Source organism: Hoplias malabaricus, chromosome 9 (assembly GCF_029633855.1).
Source record: "Hoplias malabaricus isolate fHopMal1 chromosome 9, fHopMal1.hap1, whole genome shotgun sequence".
Taxonomy (NCBI): Eukaryota; Metazoa; Chordata; class Actinopteri; order Characiformes; family Erythrinidae; genus Hoplias; species Hoplias malabaricus.
In genome coordinates, this window is record NC_089808.1 from 3,494,744 (window position 1) to 3,518,046 (window position 23,303).

At 45.6% G+C, this 23,303-nt stretch overlaps 1 protein-coding gene across 1 annotated transcript in view; it reads left to right on the top strand.

Annotated features, from left to right (window-relative positions):
• Window positions 1-3,034: 3,034 nt before the first annotated feature.
• Window positions 3,035-23,303, top strand: part of dnah2 (dynein, axonemal, heavy chain 2) — a 208,028-nt gene continuing 187,759 nt past the window's right edge. Inside the window, exons 1-8 of the mRNA XM_066680491.1 lie at window positions 3,035-3,223; window positions 10,603-10,684; window positions 10,804-10,874; window positions 11,907-12,077; window positions 12,423-12,651; window positions 16,583-16,693; window positions 17,821-18,059; window positions 18,972-19,163. Coding sequence (XP_066536588.1) covers window positions 10,639-10,684; window positions 10,804-10,874; window positions 11,907-12,077; window positions 12,423-12,651; window positions 16,583-16,693; window positions 17,821-18,059; window positions 18,972-19,163 — 1,059 coding nt within the window. The 5' untranslated portion in view covers window positions 3,035-3,223; window positions 10,603-10,638. The remainder of the gene's footprint in view (window positions 3,224-10,602; window positions 10,685-10,803; window positions 10,875-11,906; window positions 12,078-12,422; window positions 12,652-16,582; window positions 16,694-17,820; window positions 18,060-18,971; window positions 19,164-23,303) is intronic.

Genomic DNA, 23,303 nt, shown 5'->3' on the forward strand with positions numbered 1-23,303 from the left:
TTGGTCTCACAGTGGTGCTATAGGTTAATTCATTCACACAGCTCCAAGGTCCTGTGGTTGTGGCTTCAGTCCTCAGCTCAGGTCATTGTCAGTTGAAAGGAGTTTGATGTGTTGTCCCTGTGTCTGCATGGGTTTCCTCTGGATGCTTCAGTCTCCTCCGACAAGCCAAAAAACAGGTGTTGGTAGGGTGATTGGTTATTCCAATGGGTTAAAAGGGGGTGTGTAAGTAACTGTGTGAAAGTGTCAAGCCCTGTGATGGACAGTTCTGCCAGTCAAACAGCACTGCTACCCTGAACATGATGAAGGTTTCAGAAAATGAATGAGATTATTTGTTTAGAATCTGAATTATTCCTTAAACTTAAAGTTTACTGTCTTTATGGTAGGTAAATGCTCCCAGAGGAAACCCACGCAGACACAGGGAGAACACACCACACTCCTCACAGACAGTCACCCAGAGGAAACCCACACAGACACGGGGAGAACACAACACACTTCTCGCAGACAGTCACCCGGAGGAAACCCGCGCAGACACAGGGAGAACACACCACACTCCTCACAGACAGTCACCCAGAGGAAACCCGCGCAGACACAGAGAGAACACACCACACTCCTCACAGACAGTCACCCGGAGGAAACCCACGCAGACACAGAGAGAACACACCACACTCCTCACAGACAGTCACCCGGAGGAAACCCACGCAGACACAGGGAGAACACACCACACTCCTCACAGACAGTCACCGGAGCGGGAATCGAACCCACAACCTCCAGGTCCCTGGAGCTGTGTGACTGCGACACCTACCTGCTGCGCCACCGTGCCGCCCCTTCAAAGAGTACATGATGAATTTATTTATTTGTATAGACTGTCTTATATATTTAAGGCTGCCTTTGTAACTTGGCTATCAACAGCTTTAGGCCACATTCCCAAGCCGTATTACTAGGCCAAGCTAAATGCCTATTATGTTAACCCCTGTGTTCAAATGTAAGACTACAAACTTTACATCTCCCTGGGAAAGTCATTTTTCTAATTATTAGAAATTTGAATTCAAATGACGTATAATATTACTGTTGTTCTATTAAATAAATTGTACAAAGAAATGTTGTAAGAATGTTGTTGGCCTAGCAAATGAGATTTGACTTGCAGAAATGTAAAAAGGGCCCCAGGGGTCCCCTTCTATCCAAATATTCTGAGACAGAGAGAGAGAGAGATTTAATTGAGAGGGATGCCTTATGGGGTGAAAGCTGACTGAGTGACATTATCAGAGCCTAGTGCACTCACTCCATCTACAGGGCTTAGGAGGTTTAATGTTTAATCTCCCATATTTAAATAAAAGATCATAGAACCTAACCGTGAACTCCAGCTCTCAGGAAGGCCTTTTGTCAGAGTTCGGCTCCTCGGCAGACAGGAAAAGACATTGCAAAATTGTGTCCAGGGACTTGCGTGTCATTGCCGTTGCTGTTCTTACTTTGAATGAGAGCTAGAAAATTCTCAGGGGTCAATTCTCTGGTACAGTCGTACCAACGCGTGGCCATTTGCAGTCCATTACCTTTTAAAAGCCGAAGATGGAATGGTGGTTAAAGTTATACACTAAAATGTTAGTTCTCAAAATAGATACGGCACAAACCTGAACTCTTGAACACCGTGCCAGAAATTATTCAAGAGAATTTAGGGGCTGAAATTGATTCATTTTCCCCCAAAGGTCTATCCATCCATCCAGTTTTGTACTCAGAAGGTTTTTAAGCACCTTTGTTGAACAGCATTCAAACAGCTGCTGGTGATTACTTCAAGAAGGAAAGAAAGGGAAATGGCCGTTGGCTTGCCTCACTCCACTAAGCTCACGTTAACTCTCGTCAGCTCTACGCTTCAGTGCTTAGGAGTATCAACTGGGCATCTTCAGTCAGCCATGCAAGGCAAAAACCAGGCTGTTTTCAAAAACAATACATTGAATTAAGTCTAATTCAATCCCTGCTGGTGTTACGTGATTAGCATCACAGAGGCAGGCACATGATTAATCAGGATCGCCATCATTGCTTTTTCAGTTGTGCTTTCCACAGTGCCCAGTTTAACAAAACTGAACGTGTTGGCTGAGTGTTTTCACTCTTATATGTTTATGAAGTGAGACATGCCTAGATCTTCACCTTAAATAAAAAATAATAATGGATGTAAAGTGTTAAATGTTGAATGTACCCTTGTTAAGCATTTCAGAATTAGATTGTAGAAGGATTAAGCAGCATATTCCCTTCAAAAAATGTGCTAATCTCAGAGAGCTAATCTGTGGGGTAGTCATAAATATTAATTATATATAAAAATGTATGTTAACTTCTTCCATACTTGTCTTTTGCTTCTGTTTTTCAGTTAGACTAATCTAGGGAGTCGAGTCCCAGTAAAGAAGGAACGTCCCTGGACGTTCAAAATGGGTCTAAAAGTAGTCTGTCTGTCAAGGACATATTTTAAACGTCAGTGGACGTCCACAACGCGTTTTTTTTACAAGTAATTTATTTCGGGACCAATTAATAACGTCAATGGACGTCCAAAATACGTCTAATAGTCGTCTTTTCAATGTCTGTGTTTGGACGTCTTTTCAACTTTCATTTTCAACCTTAAGAGAACGTTGATTAGACGGCAGTCGTTACGTTTTTTTCAACGTTGAATCAACGGCTAATTGTTTACTGGGTTAACTCAAAGTTTAATATACATAGCGCTGTTATATATATCAAAATGTCAAAGAAACTGTGAACTTGTTCGTTTAAAGGTTAATGTTATATACAAGTTCACATTTATTTACAAGGATACTTAATTGCATGTTTTTCATCTGTTTTACTTTTTCCCTTGACATATTGTTGTAAAGTGATAATTGCTGTAATAAAAGAGTGGAAATCTAAGATGGACGTTAGCGGAGGAAGAAGTGAAAGTGCAGTTAGCATGTTTTAGCTCGTGTCTTGTCTCTGAGGCGGCAGTGTTTCAGCCTCTGAAGGTGTCTAATGTCAACAGCTCCGGAGCCCGGGAGCTTTGTTTCTATAGCAACGTGTCCACACGCGCACGGTCTTTGGGCCAGAGAGACAGAGGTTAGCGTTAGCTCACAAACTGACTGATATATACAAGAAAACAGCTTGGAAATATAATAAAAGTAAGAGTTTGTTGATGAAGGAAGTCGTATTCCCGTACGAACGAGGAGGTAAACTTTGAAGGCGTTTCAGGAGCTTCAGTTTATCACACTTAAAGGTAAGACAACTTTCCTAGTTGCTAACCTCAGGCCAGTCCCACAGCCCAAGTTACTAGCTACAGTGGCTAACGTCCCCTGCTGTAAACGTTACTTTTAATAACTAGTCGTCTTGGAGTTACACTAGTGTTTAGTACGGGATTTTAATTATTCTTGGCATTAGGCCTAACACTACACTTTCATTTAGACTTTAACTACATCTTCACCTTCATACAGTACCTGCAGATCTGTGAATGTGTAATTAGTCTCTGCCACTATTTTTCCTGAGATTGTTTTTTTTAGGTTTATGACCTAAGAAACCCTGTGTTTGGATCGCTCCAGTTTCAAAGTGGAAATGCCCAGCCATGATGTTGACTGCTTATTTCAGTCACAGTACAGCTTAGCACATAATGCTACTGGGTTAGCACAGTGTGCTTGTGGGTTCTGACTGGGATTTGTGTTTCTGCTACTAAGATAGGTTTAGAGTTTGTATCTACTTTGGCTTACACTTGTTAGTTACTAGGCTGTAGTGCTGTCCTGTTTCACCTACAGTTAACTGTAAATTACTAGTTTCAGGTGAGGTTTTCGGGCAGCACGTGGTGTGTTCTCTCTGTGTCTGCGTGGGTTTCCTCCGGGTGACTGTCTGTGAGGAGTGTGGTGTGTTCTCTCCGTGTCTGCGTGGGTTTCCTCCGGGTGACTGTCTGTGAGGAGTGTGGTGTGTTCTCTCTGTGTCTGCGTGGGTTTCCTCCGGGTGACTGTCTGTGAGGAGTGTGGTGTGTTCTCCCCGTGTCTGGATGGGTTTCCTCCGGGTGACTGTCTGTGAGGAGTGTGGTGTGTTCTCTCTGTGTCTGCGTGGGTTTCCTCCGGGTGACTGTCTGTGAGGAGTGTGGTGTGTTCTCTCCGTGTCTGCGTGGGTTTCCTCCGGGTGACTGTCTGTGAGGAGTGTGGTGTGTTCTCTCTGTGTCTGCGTGGGTTTCCTCCGGGTGACTGTCTGTGAGGAGTGTGGTGTGTTCTCTCCGTGTCTGCGTGGGTTTCCTCCGGGTGACTGTCTGTGAGGAGTGTGGTGTGTTCTCTCTGTGTCTGGATGGGTTTCCTCCGGGTGACTGTCTGTGAGGAGTGTGGTGTGTTCTCTCTGTGTCTGCGTGGGTTTCCTCCGGGTGACTGTCTGTGAGGAGTGTGGTGTGTTCTCTCCGTGTCTGCGTGGGTTTCCTCCGGGTGACTGTCTGTGAGGAGTGTGGTGTGTTCTCTCTGTGTCTGCGTGGGTTTCCTCCGGGTGACTGTCTGTGAGGAGTGTGGTGTGTTCTCCCCGTGTCTGGATGGGTTTCCTCCGGGTGACTGTCTGTGAGGAGTGTGGTGTGTTCTCCCTGTGTCTGCGTGGGTTTCCTCCAGGTGACTGTATGTGAGGAGTGTGTTGTGTTCTCTCTGTGTCTGCGTGGGTTTCCTCCGGGTGACTGTCTGTGAGGAGTGTGTTGTGTTCTCTCTGTGTCTGCGTGGGTTTCCTCCGGGAGACTGTCTGTGAGGAGTGTGGTGTGTTCTCCCCGTGTCTGCGTGGGTTTCCTCCGGGTGACTGTCTGTGAGGAGTGTGGTGTGTTCTCTCCGTGTCTGCGTGGGTTTCCTCCGGGTGACTGTCTGTGAGGAGTGTGGTGTGTTCTCCCCGTGTCTGCGTGGGTTTACTCCGGGTGACTGTCTGTGAGGAGTGTGGTGTGTTCTCTCCGTGTCTGCGTGGGTTTCCTCCGGGTGACTGTCTGTGAGGAGTGTGGTGTGTTCTCCCCGTGTCTGCGTGGGTTTACTCCGGGTGACTGTCTGTGAGGAGTGTGGTGTGTTCTCTCAGTGTCTGCGTGGGTTTCCTCCGGGTGACTGTCTGTGAGGAGTGTGGTGTGTTCTCCCTGTGTCTGTGTGGGTTTCCTCCGGGTGACTGTCTGTGAGGAGTGTGGTGTGTTCTCCCTGTGTCTGTGTGGGTTTCCTCCGGGTGACTGTCTGTGAGAAGTGTGGTGTGTTCTCCCCGTGTCTGCATGGGTTTCCTCCGGGTGACTGTCTGTGAGGACTGTGGTGTGTTCTCCCTGAGTGGGTTTCCTCCGGGTTTCCACCCACGGTCCAAAAACACACGTTGGTAGGTGGACTGGAAACTCCAAAGTGTCCGTAGCTGTGAGTGTGTGAGTGAATGTGTGAGTGTGTGTTGCCCTGTGAAGGACTGGCACCCCCTCCAGGGTGTATTCCCGCCTTGTGCCCAATGATTCCAGGTTGGCTCTGGACCCACCGTGACCCTGAACTGGATAGGTGAGGTTTTGGGTTAGCTCAAAGTGTCTATTTAGCCACAAGAGAGATACATTGAGGTGGTGTCCCTATCAAAATTCAGTGTGCTTGTGGGTTCTGACTGGGATTTGTCTTTCTGCTAGGAAGATAGGTTTAGAGTTTGTATCTACTTTGTATCAAGCCCTTCAAGCTTCAAGTACAGCTCGACTTGACCCAGTCATCCATCAAGACTAGCATCAAGACTCTTCTCAGTCCTGGCACACAAATGGTGGAATGAACTTCCACTGGCTGTACAAACAGTGGACTATACAGACAGTATAAGTATTGCACTTATACTGCACTTAACTTCTTTCTAGGTATAGCACTGACTGGAGGCTGTGTATTGCACTTACTACGTTTAGTTCTTCCTCGGTATCAGCACTGGCTCTTGTTCTGGCAGTGTCTGAGCTCAAGGGGAGATTGGACTCCTACCTATTTGTACCAGTGAGGATACACATTCTGTTTGAACACTAAGCACTTTTGTGAGTCGCTCTGGATAAGAGCATCCGCTAAATAATGTGAAGTAAAATGCTTTATGATCATTGTACAACTGTACAACCAAATATGACCTCTGCATTAAACCCATCCATGGCAATGAACACACTAGTGATTAGGTGCAGTGAACACACACGCGCACACACACATGAAACTATGGATAGCCATCCGTGGCACCCGGGGAAGATTTTAAGGGTTGGGTGCCTTGCTCAAGGGCATTTCAGCCATTGATGTTCCTTCTGGTCCTGGGGATCGAATCCAGTGCTCCTCTAATCATTAAAGGCTAAGCAGCAGCTCTATGAAAGAGTCAAACAAATAAATACAGTGGAGTTTGAGTTCCTAACTTGTGTTTATTGAGAGTCAGAAAACATGTTATTTCTTACTAATTGAAGGAATGAGGTTTAAAAGATCGTTGGTCCCCCCCCCCCCAACGGTGTTGGGAAACTCTAATAGGCGTCTTGCCTGTGACGTAGATGGTGGACAACAACTCTAGAAGCTGCACTTAATTTAATGCAAAATGAGGAAAAGGTGTGTTGTTTTTGGCTGCAATCATTCAATGTACAGTGGGACATCTGTGAACAAATGGCCCAAAGATCCCAAAATATCCAGAAAATGGACTAAATTTGTCCACTTTAAACGGACACTTTGGAAAGGACCATCCGCTCACTCCGTTATCTGTAGCTCATTTCACTGGCGCTTTTCCAGCAATATGGGCATGTAAGGACACCAACGAAAGGTGTTCAAGAGCCTCTGTAACATGGAGGTAAACAGGGTAAGGACACTCACTTCGCCTGTTTTAGTTGGTGTTAGTTAACGTTAGCTTGACTCGCTAAACTCGGTGGCTCAGATTATACTCGGCTACGTAGCTGCATTACGGAGGTTTATAGTGTCGGATGAATTCGAGTTCGACTTCGATCACATTTACAAGAATAACGGTACCTCTACATTTGAGTTTAGCTTATTGCTAGGCTATTGTCATGAATAATGTTGGTTATTTAGCTAGATACTGTCATAACAGTCAGTCATAACGGTGTTTTACCGCGGCGTTGTTCAGCTGTTGTCCACCAGTGACGTCACGATCGAGTTCGAGAATTTCCGTAGAGAGCTCGGGTTTTTCCGTCAATTTAATAAAATTGTCAGTTTTAAAGCAAATTAAGCTGCTATTTTTATTTTAATTCATACTTATATCTGTCAGTAACTACAATAATGTGGAATATTCATGGAGCTCCATTAAGTGGGGCTTAGCCTTTAAACTACAGCAACGTCACAAGAACATGTCAACAATCTTAAAAACTTGATTTTCACTGGAGGGAGTTTTAAAGGTAATAAAGAGAATATGAAATGGCTTTGACTACGCTGCCTGACCCCAGATACGTCGTTTTTACAGCAGTGCTTTTTTGCCTAATTTATTTTTTTAAAACATTATCCTAAATGCAGAGAAGCAGGGAACTAAAAGCAGCACTCAAAAGCCTCTTTTATCAAACTAATATCCATTTTATATTTATCGGGTTTCAGTTTAAAAAATATCAGCTCCCTTGTCTTCACTTTGTGTCACATGACCACGACTGCTCTTAAATAAATTTACAGTAAGCCAATACCTTTCTTTGCTTTGTACAGTTTCACATTAAATCACTGTGACTAACTCCTTCTAAATCTTACCGTTTATCTTACAGCACCCATGTCTTACCCATGAGTCCTCCATGAGAATATTAGCATAAATAGGTACACAAAAACTTGTCTTGTCACCAAGCAGCAGTCATATACATAACGACCCTGCTCATTTCAAGAGGACTGCCTGGGTGTGTACTGCTTGGTCGCATTGATCAGTCAATTAATGTAATGCACAGTGAGCCATAAAATCTTACTGCATGTGTTCACAAGAACTGCATTTCAAAGCCTTTATGGCTTATACTGGCAATACTTTGCCTACAATAATCCCCTGCTGTCAGCCGTGTTGGTTTTGTCACTCCAGCACTCACTTCATCTCAGCCTGAGGCACTGAGCTTCACAGGCCCATATTAATGTTATTGATCAATGTCAACTTCTCCACCTCCCAATTCTGATCTAAAGGGGTTTGTAGTTCCACAGCTTATAGTAAATATTCTTTTATTTCTCTCTCTCTCTCTCTCTCTCTCTCTCTCTCTCTCTCTCTCTCTCTCTCTCTCTCCCCCCCCTCTCTCTCCCTCTCTCTCTCTCACTCTCTCTGTCTCCCTCCCTCCCTCTCTCTCTCTCTCTCTCTCTCTGTCTCCCTCCCTCTCTCTCTGTCTCCCTCCCTCCCTCTCTCTCTCTCTCTCTCTCTCTCTCTCTCTCTCTCTCTCTCTCTCTCTCTCTCTTTCTCTCCTTCTCTCTCTCTCTCTCCCTCTCCCTCTCTCTCTCCCCCCCCTCTCTCTCTCCCTCACTTTGTCTCTCCCTCTCTCTCTCTCTCTCTCTCTCTCTCTCTCTTTCTCTCCTTCTCTCTCTCTCTCTCCCTCTCCCTCTCTCCCTCCCTCCCTCTCTCTCTCTCTGTCTCCCTCCCTCTCTCTCTGTCTCCCTCCCTCCCTCTCTCTCTCTCTCTCTCTCTGTCTCCCCTCTCTCTCTCTGTCTCCCTCCCTCCCTCCCCTCTCTCTCTGTCTCCCTCCCTCCCTCCCCTCTCTCTCTGTCTCCCTCCCTCCCTCCCCTCTCTCTCTGTCTCCCTCTCTCTCTCTCTCTCTCTCTCTCTCTCTCTCTCTTTCTCTCTCTCTCTCCCTCCCTCCCTCCTTCCCTCTCTCTCTCTCTCTCTCTCTCTCTCTCTCTCCCTCACTTTGTCTCTCCCTCTCTCTCCCTCTCTCTGTCTCTCACCCTCTCTCTCTCTCTCTCTCTCCCCCCTCTCTCTGTCTCCATCCAGTAGCTTTTTTTTGACAATAACTTCTCTGCTTTATTACATTCAGTTCTCAAGTAAGTGACAACTGGCGAACTGAATCAAAGCTTCAATAATCTAAGTGATGTCACTAGTGTTGACAAGTGAAAGCTACAAGAGAAGGAGCTGCATTGAATAAATAGTTTATGAAGCAGATATTCTTCCCCCCCTGCACTCTAGGCTTGTTTTAGATATTCACAGTATTGTGGTTACTAGCCAGACCCCGAGCACGCTCCTAAAGTTTGGTTCTTGTTTTTAAATTTAGATTTCTTTGATTGAATTTTGATTTGTTGCATAAATGTTCTGTGATAAATGACTTCTCCAATGCCCACACACTGATTTAAGATGTGTGAGCCATGTAATCAAAATTAGGCCGCAGCTAGGAATAAAACCATTATAATCAATTTAAATCTCTTTGTGAAAAGTCTCCAGTGAGAGTGTTTTAACTAAAACTGACCCCATGCTTACCGATGCACTTAATTAAGCATTCTGGACTGCACCACCTCCCTGGCATCCGCTCCTGTTTTGTTTGGAAAATTGAGAAGATACACTGGTCTGTCATTAATTTTAAGGACGTCCCATCTCAGAACAGACAGACGTGAATTACGCTGTATTGTTACTGGCTCTCCATGGAAAATGCTGTAGCTATCAGATGTCACTGCAACATTCACGCCGACTGGAAACAATAAATGTGTTTCTGTACGTGTTGTGGTGTATTTCGCATTGGAACTATGCATCAGGGAGCATTTTTTTTCCTCAATGATAGATAAGAGTGGTAGGGTAGGGAGATGACACATGATATCATTGCTTGATATTATTCGTCCCTGCTCTCTGGTGTGGATATGATCAAAAGTCATTACATTCTACATCTGAGACAAACAGAAAAACAAGATTTTGGGATCATGTTGGTCATATGACCAGGGACAGGAACTAACAAGTTCAATTTTATTCATATGTTGACTGTAGGTAGGCGGCTACCTAACGAATACTATGCTTTAACATGGACATTTGTTTTTTTAGTTTTTGTTTTGAAGTAGGGCGGCCTCCGAATGACTGTGAGGAGTTGGTGTGTTCTCCCTGTGTCTACGTGGGTTTCTTCCGGGTGACTGTCTGTGAGGAGTGTGGTGTGTTCTCCCTGTGTCTGCGTGGGTTTCCTCCGGGTGACTGTCTGTGAGGAGTGTGGTGTGTTCTCTCTGTGTCTGCGTGGGTTTCCTCCGGGTGACTGTCTGTGAGGAGTGTGGTGTTTTCTCCCCGTGTCTGTGTGGGTTTCCTCCGAGTGACTGTCTGTGAGGAGTGTGGTGTGTTCTCTCTGTGTCTGCGTGAGTTTCTTCCGGGTGACTGTCTGTGAGGAGTGTGGTGTGTTCTCCCTGTGTCTGCGTGAGTTTCCTCCGGGTGACTGTCTGTGAGGAGTGTGGTGTGTTCTCCCTGTGTCTGCGTGGGTTTCCTCTGGGTGCTCCGGTTTCCTCCCACAGTCCAAAAACACACATTGGCAGGTGGATTGGCGACTCAAAAGAAGTGTCCGTAGGTGTGAGTGAATGTGTGAGTGTGTGTGTTGCCCTGTGAAGGACTGGCGCCCCCTCCAGGGTGTATACCCGCCTTGCGCTCAATGATTCCAGGTAGGCTCTGGACCCACCGCGACACTGAACTGGATAAGGGTTACAGACAATGAATGAATGAATGAATGTTTTGAAGTAACACACTGCAATACTGCCTGACCCACTTCTCATTTGTCTTCTACAGCAGTTCTTCTGGTAGCAGCAGCATCTTTTACACAACATGGCTAACACCTCAGAGACACCTCATAGTGGAGGTTCGTCATCAGGTAAGTCTGAGTGCTCCAGCTCAGGGAATGGACATTCTGAAGGCAAGACTAGGGTGGTCTCACTAGCACCAATCAAGTCCTCTCCTGAAGTGTATGTGTACATGTGTGTTTAATGGTAGATCTTCAGGAGAACACTGACCCCAGCGTTCCAGTAGTGCCTGATGAAGTGGATTTGCACACCAAAGACCTGGTAATTCACCCATTTTTTTTTTTGCTAAATTAGAGGCTTTTAAACGCAGTCACTGATGAATTGCCTCACCCTGATTGTAAGCCTTATCTGATTGTAATCTTCATTTCATAATTTCTCTTGCCGAAGGTTTTCAAGTTTGAAGTCGCCGTATACAGATCAGTGCTTTTATGTCTGTGTTACCGACTTCTTGTGATGCAAGAGAACTGTTGATTCATTTTCCTCCACACACTGTAGCTTTTAAAGCTCTTCCTGGACTGTCTTCATTTACAATGCCTCATTGATCACACAAATTCAACAAATGCCCACAGGTCAGCCGATGGAAATATCACCCCCCCCCCCACCAGCTGCACTAAGTCATAGTCATAGTCTTAGAAACACTGTGGAACTGTAATCTGCATCACAGGCTCGTGCATACACATACATACGTGTGGAGCTCCTTTTACCCCTGCTACTTAAACAGGAAAGATAACCTCTTCTCACAAATGATGCCGTTTCTGAGGAAAGAGCAGCAGGGGAGAAGAATAACCTGGAAAGTGTAGGGTGATGGGGAGGGGTGGGGGTCAGTGAACCTGCTGAAACTTTGTCCTTTGCATCAATGGAATTGATAGAATTAATTATAGCCCTGTGGCTGGAAAAAGAGCAATGGCATTTACATGCAGTGACCCTGTGGCCCCTGCTGGGAGGCCCTGTAGAAACGGCAGCTGGCGGAGAGAGAGACAACTGGATAAGATCATTCTGCTGTCCATTAAAGGAGTCCGTTCTCATAGACAAAGGTCAATACTGTTAGATGAAGTGTAATCGCTGTGCTTGTGAAAAACAAATGTAAGACTTTTAAGGTAAAGTCACATACGTTGTTAATGGACTAAATGTCACTTTGTTATTGGGTGAAATACGAAATGACTATTGACATTTGAAGCCAGTCATTTCTATTGCACTACTGCTCACAGAGATGTCCTACGCAGTCCTGTTGTCGACGGCGTTTGCGTACACGCTGTGTGATTAACTCATAACTCTTTTTGATGGGACGTGCAGATGGAGGGGTTTAGAAGGCGCGTGGCGCTGACCGGTGTATCGGAGGCGTCTTGGTCAGAAGAAAATAACACGGCGCTGGACAAGTTCATCGCAGACGGCACAATCAGGATTCTCATTATCTACCTCGACCCTTTCGCTGGCCTGCGGGTGCAGTATGCCATGCCAAGTCAGGTACTGCCAGCTCTATTCTGGGAAGCGGTGACATTTGGTGTAGGATCACGGCAGCAATCATACATCATAAGTGACTCAGGATACTGCAAATTATTCATGAGCTGTAAATCAAAGTTTTTTTGGGTTTATTTTAAATATGATTTTACACAATGATTGAATCTGAAACCATCAGTGATTAAAGGAGTCTTCCCACTATGTTTAGTTGCAGGTCATCTGGCATTTTAGCTTAAAACGCCCACAACGCACTCACTCATTTGGGTTTCAAGACTTCTGGTGATCCATTAGTGCTCTGAAATATGAAATATTATCCCCCTTTTTCTCTCTCTCTCTCTCTCCCTCTCACAGGTGGTGGAGCAGCTGGCCTACTTCATACGTGAGGAGGAGCCTGAGATTACGGAGGAGAATTTTGAGAGCTCTGTGCAGTTTGGCACAGTGCGGGGAGGGGGTGTGGAGAGCCTGCTGAGGCTAATGAATGGGATTCATGCGCCACAGGTTACCTTCAGTACAGCCTGGCCGGAGAGCATCAAGAACAATTGCTCGGCACACCTGCACCGCTACCTCACCACCCTCACAGGTACAGCTCACTACAACCTGTGGATGAGGATCTGTACACATGTTTTAAGGAAGCACATAGTGGCCATATTACCATTAATTAAAGTAATTGTTTTATACTTAGAGTTTAAATAAATATCATTAGCTGCGTTTATTAGATACATGAATTCAAAAGAGAAATTATGCATTGTTAGAAGGAAAGGCGCATGTGCTTTAATGTTCTTAGTTAAACAGAATATTTTTTAAGCTGCGAGTAGCTCTGAACAGCCGTGCATCCTCAATGACAGCTGCTTCATTCTGGAGCTGTTTTCCTGCACAATTCCACATAGCAGCACCATGATGCTAGAACAGCTGCTAGGGATCGACCTAACAACAGAATTCAGAATCTCATTAAAACTAATGTTCTTGTGCCACTTGGACCCCTTTCACACCTGGCATTAAAATACATCTCAGGTGATCTGATCATGAGTCAACAAAACTAAATACCAAATGGATTGGTGTTTGGGGCGGCACGGTGGTGCAGCAGGTAGATGTCGCAGTCACACAGCTCCAGGGACCTGGAGGTTGTGGGTCCGATTCCCGCTCCGGGTGACTGTCTGTGAGGAGTGTGGTGTGTTCTCCCTATGTCTGCGTGGGTTTCCTCCGGGTGACTGTTTGTGAGGAGTGTGGTGTGTTTTCCCTGTGTCTGCGTGGGTTTTCTCCGGGTGACTGTCTGTGAGGAATTTGGTGTGTTCTCCCTGTGTCTGCGTGGGTTTTCTCCGGGTGACTGTCTGTGAGGAGTGTGGTGTGTTTTCCCTGTGTCTGCGTGGGTTTCCTCCGGGTGACTGTCTGTGAGGAATTTGGTGTGTTCTCCCTGTGTCTGCGTGGGTTTTCTCCGGGTGACTGTCTGTGAGGAGTGTGGTGTGTTTTCCCTGTGTCTGCGTGGGTTTTCTCCGGGTGACTGTCTGTGAGGAGTGTGGTGTGCTCTCCCTGTGTCTGCGTGGGTTGCCTCCGGGTGACTGTCTGTGAGGAGTGTGGTGTGTTCTCCCTGTGTCTGCGTGGGTTTCTTCCGGGTGACTGTCTGTGAGGAGTGTGGTGTGTTCTCCCTGTGTCTGCGTGGGTTTCCTCCGGGTGACTGTCTGTGAATGATTCCAGGTAGGCTCTGGACCCACCGCGACCCTGAACTGGATAAGGGTTACAGATAATGGATGGATGGATTGGTGTTTGAAATCACAGTAATAGAGCAATCATATGGAAAGTAGTGACTGCCCTATTAATTACCACAAACCAAAAAAAAATTGTCTGTAAAGCTGTTAAAGGGCAGTACTATTAAAGGCCATTTGCTCCTGGCCACCTCTTGCTAAATTCCATGTCTACAAGCACAGACTGAAAAGAAACGCCTGCCAACAGTTTTACTTCTAGATATTTCACTGAAGTTCAGATGTCCCTTGGGAGTTTGTATGCACAACATTTTTACACTGCAGTTTATTCACTAAAGAAAATGATCCATATAAAAACATCCAGCAGTTCAGGTTCTACTCACACTTGTTTTTTTGCCTCTGAAGCGTAGGCAGCCAGGCTGCAGTCTATTGATCTTTCTCTGACTTCACATTGACTTTACTGGACTTTTGGAATTGCTCTTTCACTTTGCAGCCAGAGGGCCGCTCTTATCTCCGTTTCCGGGGTAGACAGAGTCAGGCTTATATTCATATTTCATAAACACCTCTAGACAGCTGATCTGGAAATAGGTTCCCTGTGCATGTGCCAGTCTTAATCAGTGTTTGCTAAGAAAGTGGGACCGATGCAGAGGCAGCGTTCCCGCTCCGAGGTGCTTTATGAACACACACCCAAGGCTCCGTTGCACCGCTAGCCATTCAAAGGTAATCACCCAGGACTTTGTTCGGCTGTGACGTTTCAATTATCGGACTAATCACGCCAATCAGCATGCCCACGTCACCTTTTACTCACCCTGAGTAAACACGAATCACAGCCCACCAATCAGACACCATTCTTACCTGAGCAAAGGGGCACAGTTGCACTGCTCCCCGCCAAATCAGAAGGCCACTTAGGTCATTTTTACCATCCTCCCTAATATCGTTTCTCTCCCTTTAATACATGCTTCTGCAGATCGTGTACACGTCAATATGCCTCCGGTCCAGGTAGTACGTTTCAAGGCTATAGAAATGTTGTGGAGAAAAATAAAATCAGCCAGATCAGCCCTGGAGGGTAAACACCGCGGAGTACGATTGTTTGATTTTTGGTTTAACTCAGTAAAGCAATAACAATGAAGTCATAAAACGGACTCCAGTGACCACTGATGATGTATTCAGGTTGTTAAGCAGAGTGTACTAAAGATGATTTAGCTTTAAAGTGGATGGTCAATGTAGGCCCAAAGGTATATTGATTTCACCCATCATGCATGATCCAGAAATAACAACATAGCACCATTCATTCTTAAGCAGTGAGATAAGGGGGGTCTGGATTCACACAGCAAATCCCTCTCATTCACTAAAATGGAGGAAACATATACTGAGTAAATATAGACATTGTAAACCCATTTCTTCCCTATGAAAAGCAACACACTGTACTATTACTCATAACCCTCGGTCCTCCACACTATTAGACCCACATGTACACACTCCCTGCTTCATGTACGAGTCTTTCTGTTGGTTCCTGGGAGCTGACTCATTTACTTGCCTCTGAGCTCTGTGTTGTCTCATTATTTCTCCCTCTTGTATTTCCTCTTCGCTTGCCTTTGTTCTGTCTGTAAGGGCCAATCGAACACTGTCATTGTGTTTCTCTGCTCTGCTCTTATTTATTTCTCTTGTTCATAACCACCCTCACAGAATAAGCCAGCAGGCCTGGTAGTCACACAGATATTCCAGCCTTGTTCACTTTAATCTTTTTAATCTCAGAATACGCCTTGCACTTTTCGTATCCACTTTTTTCTGTCTTTTTCTCTCTGTCTCTCTCTTTCTCTCTCTCTTTCTCTCTCTCTCTTTTCTCTTTCTCGCTCTCTTTTCTCTCTTTCTTTCTCTCTCGCTCTCTCTCTTTCTTTCTCTCTCTCACTCTCTCTCTTGCTCTCTCTCTTTTCTCTCTCTCACTCTCTTTTCTCTCTCTCTCGCTTTTTTCTCTTTCTCTCTTCTCTCTCTCTCTTTTCTCTCTCTCTTGCTCTCTCTCTTTTCTCTCTCTCACTCTCTCCCTTTTTTCTCTCTCTCTCTCTTTCTCTCTTCTCTCTCTCTCTTCCCTCTCTCTCTCTTTCTCTCTCTCTCTCTCTCTCTCTCTCTCTCTCTCTTTCTCTTTCTCTCTCTCTCTCTCTTTCTCTCTCTCTCTCTCTCTTTCTCCTTTTCTGTGCCCTTCAAACTTTCACTGATTATATTTAATGTATCGCTGTTCTTTTTTTTCTTTTTTCTTTTTTTAAACTTCCACTCTTTAAATGTTCGAGTGTCACAGCAGGCAATGTGGAGATGTCCAGTGGAGAAGTCTGAAGGAAAAACTGAAAGAAAATTAAGTGCTGCTGAAAAGGGCAAAAAAAAGGGGACAGCAACGATAAGCCGTTTATTTGTGACGACATGCACGCCACACCAGCACAACAAAAATCTTTTATTGCTTCTCTCTTATTTTTTCATATCATTACATTTCCCCTGGCTACGAACCTGTTGTAATATCAAATCGATTTGCTCAGTAATGCGGTAAATGATGAGGTGTAATATGAACGGCGATGTGATAATGCACTGCATTATTAGACTGTATTGTACTGTGTTATTGCACAGAGCAGTGTGTGGTCTCTTGAAGCACATTGTCCATGCACTTGTCAATTAGTGGGCTGTGACACTCATTTGATTGTTTTTTTTCTTCTCTTTTTTAGTTTTAACAGTCTTGTACTTTCAGAGGAAATGTGTTTCTTTTTTTTCTGTGAAGGGTTTTGTCCACAGTAAGACATTATTTTTTACATTGTGCTCTGTTCTTCACAGATTCCAGGTTTAAACTCTTGGGGAACACTGTGCTCTACATCCCAATGGAGGCCCTGCAGTACAGCCCAGAGGCGGCTTCAAGGGACAAAGAACTGGTGCAGAGACTGGAGAGTAAGAGCCGTTGCGGGACTCGCCATGGCTGAAGGCTTTTTAAAGATCTAGCTCAGACTAATGGCTTTAGTAGTGTTATGTAAATGGGTAAATGGGTGTTATTGGATTGCACCGCAACAGTGGACCACAGGGTTAAAGGGATGCCTTGGGACTACTAAGGAAACACTAAGGAACCAGTTTCAATTAAAGGTTAAAGGAAGAGAGGATACAGAATTGCCTCAGGCTGTTTAATTCTAAAGAGGACTCAAATGTGCTCATTATATATTTCATCAATCTTGTAAACCCATTAGATATTCCACAGATACTGCAATGCACTACCAATGCAGCTAACCACCATTCGAGAAAGTTGGGATTGGTGATCCGTAGATCCACTTTGACTTTGTGCTGTGAGTTGGGACGGGATGTTAGGAGATTGTTAGGGTTAGCAACGGTGCATCACGTTTCCAAAGAAACGCATCAGGGAAATAATCTACAATTTAAAAACAATGTTCCTCAAAGGGAACTATTCAAAGACTGCTGTACTACACTCTCAGAAAATCTGGAACTTTTTGTGCACAAAGGGAAAAGCTGAAAACGACTGATGACTGAATACCTGTGACCTTTGATCCCTCAGAAGCACAGGCTCAGCAACACTTGGATTTTTATTATTGCAACCATAACGTGCAAAAGCCAGGGTCTTTTATGGTAAGTGGTGCCCGTGGCAAAGTAACTGGCATATCTGTCAAGGCACCTTTTATATTGGTAGATTTATACACATTAGAAAGCAAAACGTCAACGTGTTCGTGCTTATTTTAAAGTGTCAAAGCATGTTTTACAACAGCACAAAGTGTCTCCCACTGGAAAGGTGTGGTGCAATGTTATATACGAAAAAGAAAAGGTTTCGCAATTTACTTACAATTGCACAGTTGAGGGCTATAATAATATAATAATAGAAGAGCGGAAACCATTGGTGTTATTAAAAGGAAAGGTGATGTAACAAGGTGGTAAACATCCTGCTGTACCAACTCTTCTGTAATACGTTCCAGGCAAATTTGGAATGGTGCATTTTTACTTTCTGTTTATATTAGCATTTAAAGATATAGTCTCATTTTGGAGTTTTTATTTACAACATATGCCGTGTGTTGCAGTGGTTATGATCCATTGGACACGTCAGATAAAGGAGGTGTTGAATGCCCAGGAGACGGTAGAGATGGGGGACAGCTCTGGTCCACTGGAAGAGCTTGCCTTCTGGAGGAATCGCTGTGCTGACCTCTCCGGTATCAGTCAACAGCTCCAGAAACCAGAAGTCTGCCACATTCAGACCACACTCCAGCTCTCCAAGTCCTCTTACGTGCCTCCTTTCTGCAGACTAGCCAAGCAGATCCAGGTACAGAAGAGTGCGTATGTGTGTGCTTTGTGAGGATGTGTGCGTGTTAGAGAGGGAGCTGGGAGAATGAGCCGGTCTGTGCACAGGGGTAATGGTCTGAACAAGAACATTCTCTTGCTGTTGATGATTTATAGGCGGCTCCTGAACAACTTCTCCTCACCCTTTGGAAATGAGGCCATATCACGTTCACGCATTACTGTGATGAGTTGGCAAGGCTGCTCATTTAAATTGGGAGGCGGACCATGTCCAGCGGCTCTCTGAATGCTTAGCGCTAGGCCTGATTCTGCCCGGTTTTCTCCGGAGACCTGTATTTTTGAGTTACATTGTAATGAATAAGGTTTGGTTTTATTAGTTAGGTTTGGACCTGGCTCGGTGCTAAAGGGCAGCTACTAGCCAGACCCTAAGCGCTCAGCTTAATGCAGCACCGACCCTAAAAGCTCCAGCGACTGAAGGACTCTGTTTCATACACTCACTGAAGGCTTTGGGAAATCAATATTGTCAGACTGAAATAATGAGACATTCAGAGCTGATTGACCCTCTGTTCCACCTAATCGCTACTCTTAATGTTGGAGCTGTAGGGAGAGAGTCGGCAGACTGCTGGATCACAGGCCTGTGACAGCAGAGCTAAGCTGGGGGTTTGGAGAATACTCTTGTGAATGGTGCTACTTACATGCTGCTCAATTGATATTGACTATTGGACTAGGTTTAGTCAAAGTAATGTAAGGCAAGTGACTAACTGAAGTGAATTTGGGTGTTGAAGTTGGCTCCTCTGAACAGTATTAACCAAACTGCACGGAGCTGGATTGAATGTGACATTGAAGGGAATTGAATTATGCCACATTAAACTGGTTTCAATTGAACTGAGTGAATTTGACACAAACCACAAGTGAAGTTTTTGTTTTCCTCCTGCAGGATGGCTCACAGCAGGCCCAGTCGAACTTAACCTTCCTGTCCCTGCTGAAGGAGCCATGTGAGGAACTGGCACAACTCAAACCTCGCGAGGTAGCACCCAAACTGGCCCACATCCTCAACCTCATCCGTGTGATCTGGGTCAATTCTGTCTACTACAACACACGTGAGAGGCTGACAGCGCTCTTCCGCAAGGTAGAGTTCTTGTTACTGGGCAGACGTATTTCTGTACTCTTAGTGGCAATGCTATAAAGTATAAATGGGAGGAGCATTGGGTAGCCAGTGCAAATGTAAAGGGTCCAAATGCAACAAATGCAAATGAGCTGGATTTTTTGGGGGGTTCTAAAGCAGGCCTGTTACATTTCTAGGTTGGTTCCATTTCAGTCAGTCCTGAAAAATATTTGAAAAATTGGTTAAGAGGGTAGCTAGCTACGTTATTTCCAATTTTCTCAAGTTTATCAGCTAGAATAAGTTAACTACGATGTTCTGAGAGTAATCAGTATATAACTTATCAGAGTTATTCATGGCACTTTTCCACTGCATAGAACCTACACGACTCTACTCGGCTCCACTGGCCAAATGTGGTCCTGGTCACTGGAACTGGGTAGGTTTTTAGTCCCAACTCACTCTGGGTTCTGAGTGGGTGCTAAATGGTGAGGTGTAAACCCTGCAGAGCGCTGATTGGCCAGAGCCATGTCAATCACCATGAAATGCAGAGCTCATTCAAGTCCAGCACCAACTCGCTACTTGTAAAATCTCTTAAACTGCAGCAGCTTTCACGTTTATTTTTATCGGACTCACAACAGCAGCTTGGGCGGCACGGTGGCGCAGCAAGTAGGGTCGCAGTCACACAGCTCCAGTAACCTGGAGGTTGTGGGTTCGATTCCCGCTCCGGGTGACTGTCTGTGAGGAGTGTGGTGTGTTCTCCTTGTGTCTGCGTGGGTTTCCTTCGGGTGACTGTCTGTGAGGAGTGTGGTGTGTTCTCCCTGTGTCTGCGTGGGTTTCCTTCCGGTGACTCTCTGTGAGGAGTGTGGTGTGTTCTCTCTGTGTCTGCGTGGGTTTCCTCTGGGTGACTGTCTGTGAGGAGTGTGGTGTGTTCTCTCTGTGTCTGTGTGGGTTTCCTCTGGGTGACTGTCTGTGAGGAGTGTGGTGTGTTCTCTCTGTGTCTGCGTGGGTTTCCTCTGGGTGACTGTCTGTGAGGAGTGTGGTGTGTTCTCTCTGTGTCTGCGTGGGTTTCCTTCAGGTGACTCTCAGTGAGGAGTGTGGTGTGTTCTCTCTGTGTCTGTGTGGGTTTCCTCCGGGTGACTGTCTGTGAGGAGTGTGGTGTGTTCTCCCGGGTGACATCCCTCCAGGGTGTATTCCTGCCTTGCGCCCAATGATTCCAGGACCCACCGTGACCCTGAAGTGGATAAGCGGTTACAGATAATGAATGGATGGATGGACAACAGCAGCTTGTAACTTTACCTCGAGGTGTTTTGAAGAGGTTTATATGGTCTTTGGGTTGGTGGCCAACGAAATATTTCCAAACACCTGTCGCCTCTGTTTTAAAAAAGTATCGCAATCACTCATCTTTTGGTGAAGGATTCTCAGATACACTCTCTCTTCTAAACTTTTCTATGTCCAATTGACTCAGTTGCAGCGTCTCCCTGGGAAACACAGAAACCTGAACAGCCGACCAGCGGCTGGCTGCCTGGTTGACCCCTCTCTCTCTGTTCTCAGCACTTCAAAGCCTGCTGTGCTCCAGGGCTCTGCTGTACAGATAAGCCATCAGCCGTGGCTGTGTAGCTCATGTAGCACGTGTGCTTTAGATCAGGGGTTGAGCGCCCTGCGTCTGTACGCTACAGGCTCCCAAACACTATTCGCTCGCAGCCTTGCTCGCTTTTCATTTCCATCTCCAGCTCCTCAAGAGCGAAGGGAAAAACGTTTAACCTCTCATAATTACGCTCTGACCCTTCCTCTGCTGGAATCACACACTCTCCTTGCTGTCGCATTTCACTCTCTCTTTTCTCCCCCCATTTCATTTCTTTTTCTGTCTTTCGTTCTCTCCTCCTTTGATAATACATCAAGGCAAGTTGGTCTGCTACAAAAACATTTGGTCTAATTGTTTCCTGAGGGGCAATGGAGGGAACGTCTACGTAAAGCCCACACTGAGCCCGCAGACAGCCACTGTTCAAAGGGCTTTATCATCCTGCCAGGCTCAGCAATAAGTCCAGAGCCCTGTCTTTAGCCTTCTTTTTCTGGTCACACCACAGTTTGTTCTGTGAGTCGGCAGTCAACAGGTTGGACATGGCTGAATAGAAAGGGACTACTTAAGTGACTACGTTGCAATAGAACCACACTGGGTGGGTGATATGACGAAAATACAATATCATACAATATTAATTACAGTGTTTGTTCTCAGAGGTTCACTAACATCCATCCATTATCTGTAATCGTTTATACAGTTCAGGGTCGCGGTGGGTCCAGAGCCTACCTGGAATCATTGGGCGCAAGGCGGGGAATTCACCCTGGAGGGGGCGCCAGTCCTTCACAGGGCAACACACTCACTCACACAGTCAAACCTATGAACACTTTTTGAGTCGCCAATCCACCTACCAACGTGTGTTTTTGGACTGTGGGAGGAAACCGGAGCACCTGGAGGAAACCCACACAGACACAGAGAGAACACACCACACTCCTCACAGACAGTCACCTGGAGGAAACCCACGCAGACACAGAGAGAACACACCACACTCCTCACAGACAGTCACCCGGAGGAAATCCACGCAGACACAGGGAGAACACACCACACTCCTCACAGACAGTCACCCGGAGGAAACCCACGCAGACACAGAGAGAACACACCACACTCCTCACAGACAGTCACCTGGAGGAAACCCACGCAGACACAGAGAACACACCACACTCCTCACAGACAGTCACCCAGAGGAAACCCACACAGACACAGAGAGAACACACCACACTCCTCACAGACAGTCACCCGGAGGAAACCCACGCAGACACAGGGAGAACACACCACACTCCTCACAAACAGTCACCTGGAGGAAACCCACGCAGACACAGAGAGAACACACCACACTCCTCATAGACAGTCACCCGGAAACAGGACTCGAACCCACAACCTCCAGGTCCCTGGAGCTGTGCGACTGAAACACCTACCTGCTGCGCCTCCGTGCCACCCTTATGGTAAACATTGAATATTATATTAGCATTAAAAGGCCATCCAATCATGAACTCATTATATTATGAAGAGAATTTTGCACTCTAATGTTCCACTGAGAACTGCCAGATTTTGTTGAAAGGTCTCCACTTACATTTCTGCTCACTTTTTTTCATCCATTTACCAAATTTGAATCCCTGCCACATTTTTCAATTATTCCCTATGTGATAATGAGTTGCTCAGTGCACAAAGGTGATATTATTAACCCAGGTAAAAACGTATTGTCTAGAAATTCAGGCTCACATACACCTACCTACAAAAATGCAAAAAAAAAAATAAAAAATAAAAATGAACAGATTTCCCATTGAGCTCATCAAGCTCACTCTCAATTGTTCACACTCACAGCTCAACCAACCCAATTCTCCTGCCTTTTTCACAGTTACAGATACTTTACTTACCTGATTTGAAGGCACTCTGGTGTTCATTCAGAAGCTTCTTATGTGTTGTAAAAGTGTTCAGGTGTGTTCAAAATCATTCAGAATGGGTATCAGGGTGTCAAGTGTGTGTCTACTAGAAGCAGACTTCTTCTAATGTGTTTTGATTTCTAGGAATTCCTGCTGGAAAATTGAATTTCTCTTTGGCTGAATGACGATTGGGCGGCACGGTGGTGCAGCAGGTAGTGTCGCAGTCACACAGCTCCAGGGACCTGGAGGTTGTGGGTTCGACTGACTGTCTGTGAGGAGTGTGGTGTGTTCTCTCTGTGTCTGCGTGGGTTTCCTCCAGGTGACTATCTGTGAGGAGTGTGGTGTGTTCTCCCTGTGTCTGCGTGGGTTTCCTCCGGGTGACTGTCTGTGAGGAGTGTGGTGTGTTCTCCCTGTGTCTGCGTGGGTTTCCTCCGGGTGACTGTCTGTGAGGAGTGTGGTGTGTTCTCCCTGTGTCTGTGTGGGTTTCCTCCGGGTGACTGTCTGTGAGGAGTGTGGTGTGTTCTCCCTGTGTCTGCGTGGGTTTGGGTAACTGGATAAGGGTTACAGATAATGAATGAATGAATGAATGAATGAATGACGATTTGAACGACTTATGTATGCCCTGGTTATTATTCTTAGAAAATAATGGTGTGATTTTCTCAGCACTCTTTCACAGTGGCATTACAGCCCTCAAACTACGGAGCTGTCTGC